The 14,130-nt window shown below is 39.7% G+C and overlaps 1 protein-coding gene across 2 annotated transcripts; it reads left to right on the forward strand.

The window, feature by feature from the left end:
* The first annotated feature begins 864 nt into the window (after nt 1-864).
* Spry3 (sprouty RTK signaling antagonist 3) lies at nt 865-10,364 on the forward strand. 2 transcript variants are annotated; one of them, XM_042667533.1, is made up of 4 exons: nt 865-1,032; nt 2,303-2,381; nt 6,514-7,403; nt 8,892-10,364. In XM_042667533.1, coding segments are annotated over exons 3-4 (786 nt in total). In that variant the 5' UTR covers nt 865-1,032; nt 2,303-2,381; nt 6,514-6,619; the 3' UTR covers nt 8,894-10,364. The 2 variants fall into 2 exon arrangements, with proteins under 2 accessions (XP_042523467.1, XP_042523466.1); XM_042667532.1 differs by having other exon boundaries at nt 6,514-10,364.
* The last annotated feature ends 3,766 nt before the right edge of the window (nt 10,365-14,130 follow it).

Here is a 14,130-nt window from a genome sequence, read left to right on the forward strand (position 1 = left end):
CAGCGCAATCTCACCCCACCCCCTCCTCACGCAGATAATATACTAACACACCCGGAGCTATATAAATAATCACATTCTTGCTGTATCTATTGCTCTGTTAAGATATCTTGTGTCTACAACTGCAGTTTCTGCTGCTTTGATTCATCTGACAGATTGGAGGAGACGAAGGCGGAGGTGGAGGCTAAGGCAAAAGAGAAGTGCAAGAGGTGAGGGAGGAGGGGAAATGCAGAAGGAAGGGAGGGGGAGGGGAAGAGGAGGGGAAGGAAAATACTGGAGGAGGGGGGAAAGAAACTGGTGGAGGAGGAGAAGGGGGAGGAGTAAGAGGCGAAGGAGGAGGGGGAGGAGACAGAGGAGAAGAAGGTGGAGAAAGAAGAGGTAGTGGAGGAGGAGGAGGAGGAGGAGGGGGAGAGGGGGAAGGGGGGAGGGGGGAGGAGGAGAGAGGAGGAGGAGGAGGAGGAGAAGGAGGAGGAGGAGGGGGGGGAAGGAGGAGGCGGAGGAGGGAGAGGAGGAGGCGGAGGAGGGAGAGGAGGAGGCGGAGGAGGGAGAGGAGGAGGCGGAGGAGGGAGAGGAGGAGGCGGAGGAGGCGGAGGAGGCGGCGGAGGCGGAGGCGGCGGCGGCGACTAGCAACTTACCCTGCGGAGCTTTCTTTGGGGAATACGTGCATCAAGATTTAGATCTGCATGTAAAATCTATAAAGTATCTGCCACTACGGATCTGATCCCCCCCCTTTTCCTCTCCCTCCCCCCTCTCTCTAGCTCGCTTCTCCCTCCCTCCCTTCCTCCCTCCCTCTCCCTCTCTCTCTCTCTCTCTCTCTTCTCTCTCTCTCTGTCTCTCTCTCATTCGTGTTTTTCTGCTGTAAGGGCAAGACAGAACTATATCTGTTTCTGGTTTGACTGCCAGTAAAGGAGTTTTCATTCAGATTTTCCGAAGAGAGGTGAAGAAACCTACAGACTCTGGTGAAGAGGGTCTTTGAGCCAGATGGAGCATTATTAGTTGCTGCTTTTCTCAGCATGGATAAACCCTTTTCTCAAGGTAAGCCAGAGGGATTAGCTCTAAAAGACTCTAGAATTCCATCTATGTAATGCACAGATTGCCATTCATTCCAGACATCCTGTGTGGTGTGTGTGTGTGTGTGTGTGTGTGTGTGTATGTGTGTGTGTACACGCGCGCGCGTGCGCGCGCGTCTGTTTGTGCACGCGCAAGCACCAGGGTAAAATAAAATGAAAACCTTTTAAATGAATCAGCTCTTGTAGCAAATTATTTGTATTAGACATTTGTAAACCAAAATAGGAATGGAAAATGATCGCTTCTTAGCCAAATGTCAATTTGATGTCTAGCTTGTTGACCTTTGCATGCATTTTGTTGCTTACCTAAACCCCACATAGTGCAGCTTAACCACCCAAGGTGAGGACTTAGGAAGAACCCTTGCGGAGGCCAGTCTGGCTGCCCAGCGGGCAGGGCATTCTGTTAGCGTGAGACTAGTCGTCTATTGGCTAACAATTCTGGGCTGAGCACCGTTCAGATTTCATCACATCACCTTGCCCTGGGTAGAAATGGCGCAAGCTGACAAGGCATAACTCTCTACTTACATTGAGTCAGAGCAATGATTTAGAAATTTCTGGATCTGTGCCTGTGTATATGTACACATGTCTCTATGGGGCATATAGAAATTTAGTCAAAAGTGAGAGCCTAAGCACATCTACTTAGCCAATAGGCATTTGATAGGACCTACGGCAGTGGTTTACAGCACACTCCCACATGTCTAACTAATTATCACTCACCTCTACATGCTGCAAACCAAGTCCAGTGAACAGAAAGCAGATCTTAAACTCCTAAGCAGAAAATCAGTTTCAAATTACAAACTATAGTTGTTTATCTGGGCATATTAAAACCTCATTGTAACATGATGTGTTATCACATGAATTCAGCGTTATACCAGGTAGGTATTAAATCAGGTTCCCAACTAGTCAGCTCATACATAAATACAAAGAAGGCACAAAGTAGCAGTTTATCCACAATGAATATATTATTCTTGCCTCTTTGACTCTAAACAAATAAATGGCAACATTTTACCCATTTTTAGGTTTCTAGTGGTGAAACATAGTTAAGATAGTAATCTGAGTGACTTGGATTTGAAAGTGTTTACAGAATTGAGTATTAAGCGAAGTAAAGAACTTAAAGGAAAGAAGACATTCTGTATGAAAGACTTTTGAGACTAAGAAGCTAATAAACCCAGCATAAAACTTAAAACATTCCAGAAAAGGAATTGTTTTAAAGCCCCTTTTTGCATGCCCCTTTGCAGATGAAGAAACTGAGGCCTGGAACAGAGGTCACTTGCCTCCAATCACACAGCAAAGTAAAGCTAGCATTAAGACTAGAATGTAATTTTCTTGTGTCTTGTAAAAGGATTGGGACTTAAAAAAAAAGATTCCAACTTCTTAAATGAGCAATAGCTTCTTAACATTTCCCCCAGGATTAGAGGTATGTAAATTCATTTGTTACTACAATTCTTGTCTGCAACACTCATCACTAAATAAATAAAGCATAGGTCTTAAAACTGTGACACCCTGGTTTGAAATAAACTTCTGAGTCTTAGTGAAACTATTAAAGTAATGAATAGGACTTGGGTAGCAAAGTGACAAGTTAAGAGTTAAATGTGGTGAGAACCTGGCAGTTCCAGCAAGATGTATGTGGTAGGAGGGAGGCCCAGTCAGTGGCTGAGAGGTTAGTAATGTAAACTATATACAACTTGGTATTTGTAAGGGGGGGTATGCTTTGATAGAGATGCAAATGCTTTTGCACAGAGAGGGATTTTTAGAGAGCAGACTTTGGAACAGTAGAACTAAGAAAACATATAAAGCCATAGCAGAAATTCCCTCATGTTTGCTTTTAGTTATTCTGAGAACCGGTATATGTAACAGCAGAGTACAGAAAAAAAAAAGCAACACACCCCAGAGTCGTTACACAGTAAGGTATAAAACAGCATTGAACCCACAAACGTGGCAAAAAACAGGAGCCAGGCCCTCCTGTTTCTCCCTTTTTGAAATCAACATTGAGTCATATTGTATTAGAAAGAATTTACACAGAAATCAGAAATGTCTTAAGGTGTTAGCATAGAAGAGCTTTAGATAGGAAAATTTTCAATTTTTGTTTCAATACGGTAGATTTTGCCTTTCAAGGAGAAAATGTGTTTCTTTCATCAAGAAACACGAACATACCTTTAGAGTCCCTAAATTGGCATAAGAAAACAAATTTCTGTTTAGGTTGAACATAGCAAATTTCAAGGCTACAGAAAAACTGTTGAGAAAGCTAGAGCACCTGGTCACCAAGACCGAGATGGGAGTGGGTTTACAATGCATCATTCATTACTGCAGAGGTACTACGTGACAAAAATCACTAGATACCATCAATTAGTAGCCAAGAGTGACAATCACTTCAACTCCTATTCAATAATATGGCATGTATACATTCTCATTTAATAGAACAGAGAATGGACCAACAGCACAGTTTCTTAACTGTTGCTACTCACAATGAATGGCTCTTTAATGGTGGATGTCTGAATCATAAGCATGCATGCAGTGGTAGTTTTTCATCTAGTCTCATGCTGCAGCAGTCTTTACCTATTCCATTTTCAGTATTTCCCCTTCTTCTGCTGTATTATGCATCTATTTTATTTCCTCATTGCTATCCAAATAAGGCTTAACAGGTCCAGAATGACAATTTATTATTCATTCCTTTAAATTTCACCTAAGACCCTGATTTTATTCTGCTTCTACTACCCATGATATTACAGATCTTCTGCATTGGAGTCAGAGTTGATTCTAATAAAAAACAACAACAACAACAACAAAAAACTAAGAGCAAGAAGAAACTGTCTGATTTCACACTGTCGACTGCCTTATCTGAAGGCAAAGACAGTACCTCATTAGTACAGATTGATCCCAGAACTTCCTTTAATCATCCAACCATGTCTCTCAACTCCTGTCTTGCAGACATCTAATCAATATTCTAATATACATTCTTAACCTAAACACTATGTGCCCTTCTGATCCTCAGAGATAAAAAATCCTTGAACACAGTTTTCATTATTGGTTCTGAGTCATTTGTATTATGACCTAGATTCCTCCAAGCTTAGCTTCAACTTTCTGGGCATGTCTCTCAGGTACTTAGTGACATCCCTGGAATCTTGTCTATGGAATATCACCCAATTACCGCCTGTAACTTTGTGTACATTCCTTTGAATCATTCCTGTTTGAGAATTTGCAATATGTTTGACAGTAGTTTCCTTAGGTAAATCTATGAGTCTAAACAGCATTTAGCATGTATGCTATTGTACTTACAGTGGAAAAGATTCCACACATTCTTTAGTTCATTTCTTATAATTTTGTTAAAAGACATTTCACAGTCTAAAACTACTGCAAAACAGCTGAATAATATGTCCTTGTTCATTTAGAAGTCCAAATGAAAACTGCCTGTTCCTTTTTAATGCTCAGATTATGAATCTATAAAGATATAGCAAAAGTAGGAGGTGAGAGGTTTCAGGAGCTTTGAGTATATGAAAAAGGGGATATATGCTTTTGGTTTTGAATTGTGTGAATAAAAAAGAACACATTGGCCAACTTACTCTTAAGGACTTAAAGATATAAGTGGTGCATATGTAGAGAATTATTTTATTATATTACATAGCTATAAAAATACAGGCAGACCATCATGGGGCAATATCCTGAAATATCACCTAGTTCACTCCTATAACTATATAGATAGCACAACTGAGGTCTAAGGAAAGCAAGTAATTTAACAAAAGTATCATAAATACCTGAGTCTTAGAGTCTACATAGTGTTTATCTGTATTTTTAAAGTAGATATACATTCAGATAACCCTTAAAAGTCACATAAGTGTGGTCATTACTAACCACTGAGTCCTTTATAAATGGCAGCATTTTTTTCCTATTGCTATAGAACTTCGGAGCCTATTTCAGTGTTATGTTCGTTTGCTTGTGGAAACCTAATCAAGTATCCCCCCCCCCTCTTATTTTTATTACTCATTCAAGCTATCCAACCCATACAGCAGTATGAGTAATTGGTCTATTTTGAGGAAGCCTGAAGTCTGATGGATTTCAAATATATAATTTATTCATGTTAATGCTCCCTAGATTCTGATGCACCCCCCATGTTGTCTCTTGGATTTGTGTTTAAGTGGTTTTGTGTATACTTTTTTTTTTAAAGATGTTTAGTCCTCTAGGTGATACAGTAAAGCAGTCTACTCTTGATATAATACATTTCCTATGGTCACCATTATCAGTTCTGTTCTTGATCAAATCCTTTAAGAAAATGACTGCACAGCTCTTTGTGGTACAATGGAGATGTAAGAATATGCTTTCTAGTCAACTTACCTTAGAAATAGTATAAATTATTGCTACCCTTTAAGGAAGCCTGAGTTTAGTGTAAAGGTCAAGAAAAGTGGCCTAAACAGAATCTTCTTGGTAAATGCTGTTAATATAGAGTTGGCTTAGGGTGGTAATGGGTACAATTAATTTTAGGTGATATTTCAAAGAAGTCAGGGCTTGCCTCCTATAGTCCTCCATAGTTGTTCCATTTCCAGGTGTTATTCATCTATCTATCTGTCTGTCTGTTTGTCTGTCTGTCTATGTATCTATCTATGTATCTGTCTGTCTGTCTATGTTCAAATCCAGAAGCCAGTTGTGGTGGCAGTTACTTTGAAGTCCCAGTTACTTTGAAGGTTGAGATTGGAGGATCATTTGAGCCCAGGATTATGAAACCAGTCTGGGCAGTATAGTGACACATCAAAAAAAAAGTTATTTAAGAAATGTCACCTCTTCAATAAGTTAAAGAAGTCCATAACTTGAAAATGATGAGTATTGACTTTCTGTGCTCTTGAGAGGGCTTTCCTCCCATATTAGTCTACTGACAGCCTAATTCTGGCTGTATGTGTCTCTGCTGTTCTTATACTGTGCTTACTTTTTTGACTATGTTTGTTGACTCAAACAATGTATTTTCTCATCTGTTTATTTTTCCTTGTCATAAAGTGGGCTGAAGGGAGAGTTTTGATGGGTTACATACATACACATACATATAATCATATAAGCAACTTTTCAAGGGAAACTTGAATGCTACAGCATTGCTTTAAATAGTGACCTTTGTATTAAACATTTGTTTCCATTTTTTGTTAGAAATCTGATGCTCAAGGCTACTATTTAGCTGCTCCTATGAACTTAGTTATGTGATGGAAAACAGAAAGAATCAACAATCTGATATTTACTCCCAAACTTGTTTATAGTCTGGATAGGATGACCAGACTTGCCTGTAAAATAAAGTATTACAAATAAAGTACAAATAAAATTATAACTTTATTTGCAGTTACAAATAAAGGTATAACTTGACGACTACCATATAGTGATTGGAGGTAACAGTGGTGGTATGTCCTGATAAGTTTCTTGCAAAGCACTCATGCCTCTGTGTTCTCATTTATTGTTTCTATTCTTTCTCTCCTAGGATTTTCTGATGTGCCCTGAGGTCCATGTAACTACAAGGGCTCCTCTTTATCACCATAAGTGCCACTCTGACCCATTATCGTTCAGAGCTCAAAAATCAAGGCAAAATGGATGCCACAGTGATAGATGATTTCCAACAAATTCTGCCTATTGAACAGCTGCGCTCTACTCATGCTAGCAATGATTATGTGGAACGGCCTCCAGCTCCCTGTAAACAGGCCCTCTCCAGCCCTTCCCTTATTGTGCAGACCCACAAATCTGATTGGTCCTTGGCTACCATGCCTACTGGTCTCCCCCGCAGTCTCAGCCAGTGCCATCAATTGCAGCCCTTGCCTCAGCATCTGAGCCAATCTAGCATTGCCAGCTCAATGTCCCATAGCACCACTGCCTCTGATCAAAGGCTTTTGGCCAGCATTACACCCTCACCTTCAGGCCAATCCATTATCCGAACCCAGCCTGGAGCAGGGGCCCACCCAAAGGCTGATGGTGCTCTGAAGGGAGAAGCTGAGCAATCTGCTGGTCACCCCAGTGAGCACCTCTTCATCTGTGAGGAGTGTGGGCGCTGCAAGTGTGTCCCTTGCACAGCAGCTCGCCCCCTCCCCTCCTGCTGGCTGTGCAACCAGCGTTGCCTTTGCTCTGCTGAGAGCCTCCTTGATTATGGCACTTGCCTCTGCTGTGTCAAGGGCCTCTTCTACCACTGCTCCACTGATGATGAAGATAACTGCGCTGATGAGCCCTGCTCCTGTGGGCCTAGCTCTTGTTTCGTCCGCTGGGCAGCAATGAGCCTCATCTCCCTCTTCCTACCCTGCCTGTGCTGCTACCTGCCTACCCGTGGATGCCTCCATCTGTGCCAGCAGGGCTATGATAGCCTCCGGCGACCAGGCTGCCGCTGTAAGAGGCACACCAACACTGTGTGCAGAAAAATCTCTTCTGGTAGTGCACCCTTCCCCAAGGCCCAGGAAAAATCTGTATGACCATTCCACAAGATGGATCCAGAGCTTTCTCCTTCTTATCCCATCAATAAAGCATAGGCCTCATGTTTGGAGACAGGGAGGAGTAGTAAAGTAGCCAAAGTTAGGGCCTTACCTCTTTTGTTCTTGAAGCATCAGGGGAATGGCGAAGTACATCCTGGTGCAGGATGCCTTGTTCTTTTTCAGTTACCTACCCTACTCTCCTTTAACCTTTCTATACCCCACCACCTCAGCCCTTATGGCTGTCACGACAAATTCAGGTGATACATGAGTATGAGGTTGGGTCACTGAGGACTGACAGAGCCAGCAACGTGGAGGTTTAGGGGCTCCCCAATTTAATGCCTCCCGGTGCAGGCTCTGATTGTCACTCTGCTTTCCACAGTACCTTTGGAAGCTTTCTGGTAAGATAGTTTTCACAGGTGCAGGTGGAACAGCATTCAACCTTCCAGGGATTTTTTACCCCATTTCCTTGTTTACTACCCTTTTCTATTCATTTCTTCTCTCCTATTCTTTCATTATCTGGTTCCAGTTTCCTTCCCCCTTCATTCTCAGTCTCCTTACTTTTACTTTCCTGCTTTTATTTCTTCTTTCCTTTCTATTGTTTTGTTTCCCATCTCTCAGATTAATCCTTTTGTTGTCTGTATTATTTTTTCTTGTTTTATCTATGTCTGTCTCCACGCATTCCTCTTTCTAACATATCTGAAAGTGCTGTTTTTTCCATAGGTGTTTCCTTGGACACCAAACTTTCCTATGCTATACTACTTACTAAATTTTGTTAAGGGAAATGGATTACTATATTAAACTGATCATTAGCAATAGTCTGTATCCCAATATGTGTATGCACTCACAACCACACTCACCTGTTTGTGAGCATATGAAATTCAGTTATCTTACATCTCCATATTTAATTAGTTGGAATTTTTCTCCCTTTCCCAATAATCAACTTATAATATTGACAGATTCCACTAGCATGCTGAGTAGGATAGTAAATCAGGATGCTCTTAACTTTGTATGTCTGACCCAAGTGCCAAAGGCAGACGTGCTTTATAGCTAAATGAACAAAGCAAAGGATATTACAGAGGTATGTTCTCTCTTAGAAGCTAAATGCCCTGAGACTGCATGGCTCAGGCCTTAATAATGGACATAAAAAGTCATAAAACATTAGAGCTGGAAGGAATCTTAACTGTCAGTCTAGTTCAATGCCCTTATTTTACAGATGGGAAACCTAAGGCCTGGAGGTAGGAAGGGACTTGCCCAAGACAACACTCACTAAGTTAATAACAGAATTTGGGCTGAAATATAGGTCTTCTGACTCCTAGCTCAATATGTTCTCCTTGTACCACATTGAGTCATTAGACTTTTTCTTAGAACAGTGACAGAAAGCCATTCCTTTCTGATTACTTTTCAGAAACCATGTCAAGTTAGTATGGTGGTCTTTCTGCAGTGCATGGTAGGTGGCTAACTAACAGGTGTTGAGGCTGCCACCATTGGACATCACCTTTGGCTGTCACCTTGTAGAAGCTCATGTGTGGAAAAGAAAAAAACTTAAAAAAGAAGCCCTAACCAAGCTGTATCTTCACCATTGCACCTATCTGCTCTTTGCTGCACACTTCGTGCTCACTCCTGGCTTTGTCTGCAATGGCAGCTGCCTGAGAACCTAGATTTCAGCAACAGTGAAAAACTGAGATTAAAGATACATAATGCAAAGAAATGACCTTGCTCTTACAAAATACAGAGAGCCTGTGCTGGGAATCTCTTTTACTAGGAGAAGGCTACAGTGGTGATGGCAGACCGCTAAAGACTGCTGCTAAAAGACACAGGAATGTATAGTTTCCCTCTGTAAGTGAATCCAAAATTCACCAAGAAATTCAGAAATTGAGGGCACTTGCTTGAAATCAAGGTGCTCCAACTTAGTTTAAGACTTCCAGACTCTTAACTTTATATATCATCTCTTTTAAAGTGTGCATGGATGTGTGTTGCAGGGTGGAGAAGTGAGGAAACATAAATAAGTCATACATAGGGGAAGAAAGGGACATCCATGTCATCTTGTTGGATCTATACTACAGAAATATGTGCCACTTAGTCTTTGTTGGTTCTGAAACTTCCTGAAGTTTGTTAATATTTGGGTTGCACACAGCCCCACACCTTCACTTACATCTCTTGTAGAATTGCTTTGCTCTATTTTTGTATATACAAATATGTTACAATGATTATTAATAACGTTAATGATATTGCTGCAAATGGTGCCATATATAAGGTTAGGCTTCTTGGGACATTTATAAACTCAAACCAATACCTATAATCTATGTTGCTTTTAGATTATTCAATTTTAAGTAACTCGTTTTAACCTTACAAGTCGGCTTGATTGTACTTTAAACTTATCTACCCCTACAAGCTATGTCCAGTTCTCTGGGTCAAGCTGAATGGTGATGAGTAGCAACACACGCTTCTCTCTGCTTCTGCCTGAAATTTGCTTAGAGCTCAGATATCTAAGGATTCTCTGATACTAGTGCATTGTTATGGAGCTAAAGATATTCTATGGATGTTTGCTTATTAGCTTCAACACCCGAAATAACACAAGTCCCGCCTTCTTGATAGCTCCTTGATATCCCAATCCCGCAGTCCTTACTCAGGCAAATTGTGCACTGCCAGAGGGGCCCTGGGCTCTGCCATACACCCAGAGGAGCTCTTCACAGTGTATTTCTAAATGGCCTTATACTTGGTAGAAGAAACTGAAGGGTTACTCAAATATAGTTACAATCTGCAATGTGCTGCCGAGCCAGGGCTTGCACGTGTGTCCAAGTTGGCCTGCTACGGACTGCATCTGGTTTACATATAGATGGGTCCTGTTGGGATAGGCACATGGACGTGTGAGTGTGCATATGTATCCCTTCTGTGGTTTCATAGATATATATGTGTGTGTGTGTGTGTGTGTGTGTGTGTGTGTGTATGTGTATATATGTAAATATATATTCACACATCTCTATATATTTTAATGTATTGCACATGTATATTTAAAATATATACAAATGACATCTAAATCCTTTAGAGCGGCTTTGTTTTCATTATTTTTCTACTTTGTGTCATGTACTGTATAAACAAAGAATATTTAGAGGATGTTTCCTGCTTGACTTTTTTTCCTAGTTAAGTCATCTGTTGCCACTAATTTTGCTTTTCATGTATTTTAGTCTTTTAATATATTTCATAGTGTATAAGTCAATAATTTTTCTTTGGTTCCAGCACATCTTCTGTCATCACAATAGCTATAATAAATATAATAAACCCTATATAGTGTTTACTGTCACTAAGCACTAGTTTTAGCATACCTTTATAATCCTAGTCAACTCTAACAAGGAAGTCTATGAAGTAGGTGCTATTTCCTCAAAGTGAAATGACTTGCCAAGAGTAACAATAATAAGTGCTAGAAGTAACATTTGAACCTAGCTGTCTGACTCCCAAGTCCATGATCCAGAGTCATGTTTAGAAATCTGGAGCACAATGTAAACCATTTCAGAGTAACAAACCCCAAGTAGTGAATAACTCTCCACTTGCAGGCTAGAGGTTGAAATAAATGTGTGACTGTAATAGCAATGAAGTAATAATTACAGACACGTTACTAGATATCTTGTTTTCAAGATGGTGATGTTTCAAATTTCTGAATTTGAAAGAAATTATTACTTTATGCTATAGTTCCTCCTAGCCTGGATTTTCTAGAAAATAGAGCTGGAAACAAAAAAAGGTAAGTATTAGCAAAGAAAGAGGAGCAAATATTAAGGAGTATTTCACTGAGTTGCTTAAAGTCTGTTTGATTGCAAGCTAATTTCTCAGTCTCTTATGAGAGTATTTATAAAATTACCACATATCTATGAAGCCCATTTAGGGGATAAAAGGAGACAAATGGATAGCTCCCATTTTATTAGTTAAATACATTCCTCCATTAACTCTTCTGTGCTTGTAAGAAATGCACAAGTGGGTACCCAAGCATGTAACTTTGGCAGGGTAACAACATTGCTGTTATACAGAAAGCAAGGAAAGTGAATGAATGTATATGGAGAAGCATATATACTTAAATGCTACATCAGTCTGATGCTTACATCTTTAATCATATCTTTAAAAGTAGGTTAGAGACAAACTATCATTTGTAAAGTACATAATACCTTATTGTCGTGCTCAGAAATGTACTCTGACTTGCTTTGAAGGTTTTTTTTCCCTTACATAGAAATGAAAACCATAGTTCAACTAAAGGAGTCATAAAGTCTCAAAATACCTTATTCTTGTTATGAAAGAACTTTATCATACTAACATCCTCAAGAATATATAAGGTGTACAAATGTCAATGTAGACTCAATACACACAATAACAAAAAAGCTTCAGAATAAATTCCAGAAAACTTGGCTTTAAAAGATATTTTGCAAGAAGAAAATAATTATGTTGATTGATCTTCTAATAACCTTACAATCACTGTGACAAAATCAGCTTTAAAAAGAAAGGCTTCTTTTGGCTCCTGTTTTCAGAAGTTTCTGTTTATAGTTGTTGAGCTTGTTGCTTTTGGGACCTGAAGCAAGGTAATACATTATGGCAGGAGAACATGTAAGAGTAGGCTGGTCACCCCATCATTTGTGAATTCTGTGGAATTTTATTTTTTTTCCTGTGGAATTTTAAATGATCCTCTTCCAATGAAAGTAAAGTTCTCAAGGAGAAGCTCCTAGACTCATATTAACACATAAACTATATTGAAAGAAGGGAAAAAAGTAGCAGGATGTAATAATGAATATGGGTCTAGAAAGAAGAAAATTTAAAGAAAAATAAATGTGTGAAAGAAAAAACTCATTTTTTCCTCACATAAACATTATTTTATCAATTTCTTGACTACATTATACCCTTGGTTATCATTTTGTCCTTGACTTATATCAGCACTCTTCATCAACTCTTATAGCTCTTCAACTAGAAATATATTCTCTCTCTCTCTCTCTCTCTCTCTCTCTCTCTCTCTCTCTCTCTCTCTCTCTCTCTCTCTCCCTCTCCCTCTCTCTCTGTCTTGGAGCTTTAAGCTCTCTCCTAGAGATTCAAAGAATTAAAAATCTTTGTCTTTCAAACTCCCTTCTAGGACATGCTCCATAGTTCTTGAATCCTATATTCCATGACAAGTTTTCTCCTTTAGAGACAAATGCCAGACTACATTTGTGGTTTTTCCTTCATTGATTTCTTCTGAGTATTACAGAAATCATAAAATCCTGTGACCAATTAAGTTAGAATATTTGGAGGTGGAGCTAAGAAATGCATTTTAAAGTTCCCAGGTGATTATAATGTACAAACAGATTTAAGAAAGTCAAATCATTTCATTTTATAAATGCAGGTAGTAAGGCCCAGAGAGAGGAAATGACTTAATCATAACCACACATCAAGTTAGTGACTAAGGTGTGTTAAGAATGCATGTCTGGGGCTGGGAAGGTGGCTCAGTGGTAGAGTGCTTGCCTTGCATGCATGAGGCCCTGGGTTCGATTCTTCAGCACCACATAAGCAGAAAAAAAAAGCTGGAAGTAGAGGTGTAGTTCAAGTGGTAGAGCACTAGCCTTGAGCTGAAGAGCTGAGGGAGAGCGCCCAGGCCCCAAAGTTCAGGCCCCATGACAGGCAAACAAATACCAAAAAAAAGCATGTCTGCAGATACCTAGTCCCAAGTTTTCTTTTGGTCGGTCGTGGGGCTTGAACTCTGGGCTTGGGTGATGTCTCTCAACTCTTCAGCTCAAGGCTAGCATGCTACCACTTGAGCCACAGTGTCACTTCTGGTTTTCTGGTAGTCTAGTGGAGATAAGAATTTCACGGACTTTCCTGCCCCGGCTGGCTTTGAACCGTGATCCTCAGATGTCAGCCTCCTGAGTAGCTAGGATTACAGGCGTGAGCCACCGGCGTCCGGCCCGAGTTCTTTTCTTGATACTGTGATGCTTATACCTCTAGTCCATACTCTCTCTGCATCTTTGCTTTCCTTATCTGTGAAATTAAGATAATATTAGGAGATTTTGCAAGAATCACTGAAGCACAAGTATTTGGGGAGTAAATACTGAGTTCTGAACTCAATGCCTTGTGTTTGCTTTATAAGCACTCTACACATGAGCCATTCCTGCATCCAGTTTTGGTTTGTTTTTCAGTTAGGGAGAATCTTGTACTTTTTGCCTTAGACAATGATTTTTCTATCTCTGCCTCCTAAGTAACTGGGATTACAGGCTTGAATCACACTCCACCCAACCCAGCCAAAGCATTTAATTTTATAATTTTAATTTTTACAATTTTCACACAAATGTAAAGGAATATTATGTATGAGGGAATTAATACATAGCATATAATTGTATCAGAGTCTCTAAAATACATAGAAGTTTAAAACTTATATGTTACTAAATTATAGCTGTCCGTATTTATAGGGTACTAGAGATGTTATGACTTTTTACTGTCATACAGAATGACCAAATCAAGTCAATGAACTCATCCATTACCTCAAACCTTTGACTTCTTTTGTGATGAGAAACATTTGAGATCCACTGTCCCAATGACACTGAAATGTACAATACTTAAATATTACATATATTCACTATAATATACAATAACCATTGAGTGGTGTGTCTTCAAGATAATATGTATCAAGATAGAACAAT

Source organism: Dipodomys spectabilis, unplaced genomic scaffold, assembly GCF_019054845.1.
Source record: "Dipodomys spectabilis isolate Male_0828 unplaced genomic scaffold, ASM1905484v1 ptg000411l, whole genome shotgun sequence".
NCBI classification, from domain to species: Eukaryota; Metazoa; Chordata; class Mammalia; order Rodentia; family Heteromyidae; genus Dipodomys; species Dipodomys spectabilis.

Excerpts from the sequence above, each read along its gene's own strand:
- Spry3 (XM_042667532.1), top strand. The coding sequence starts at position 6,620 with ATGGATGCCACAGTGATAGATGATTTCCAACAAATTCTGCCTATTGAA.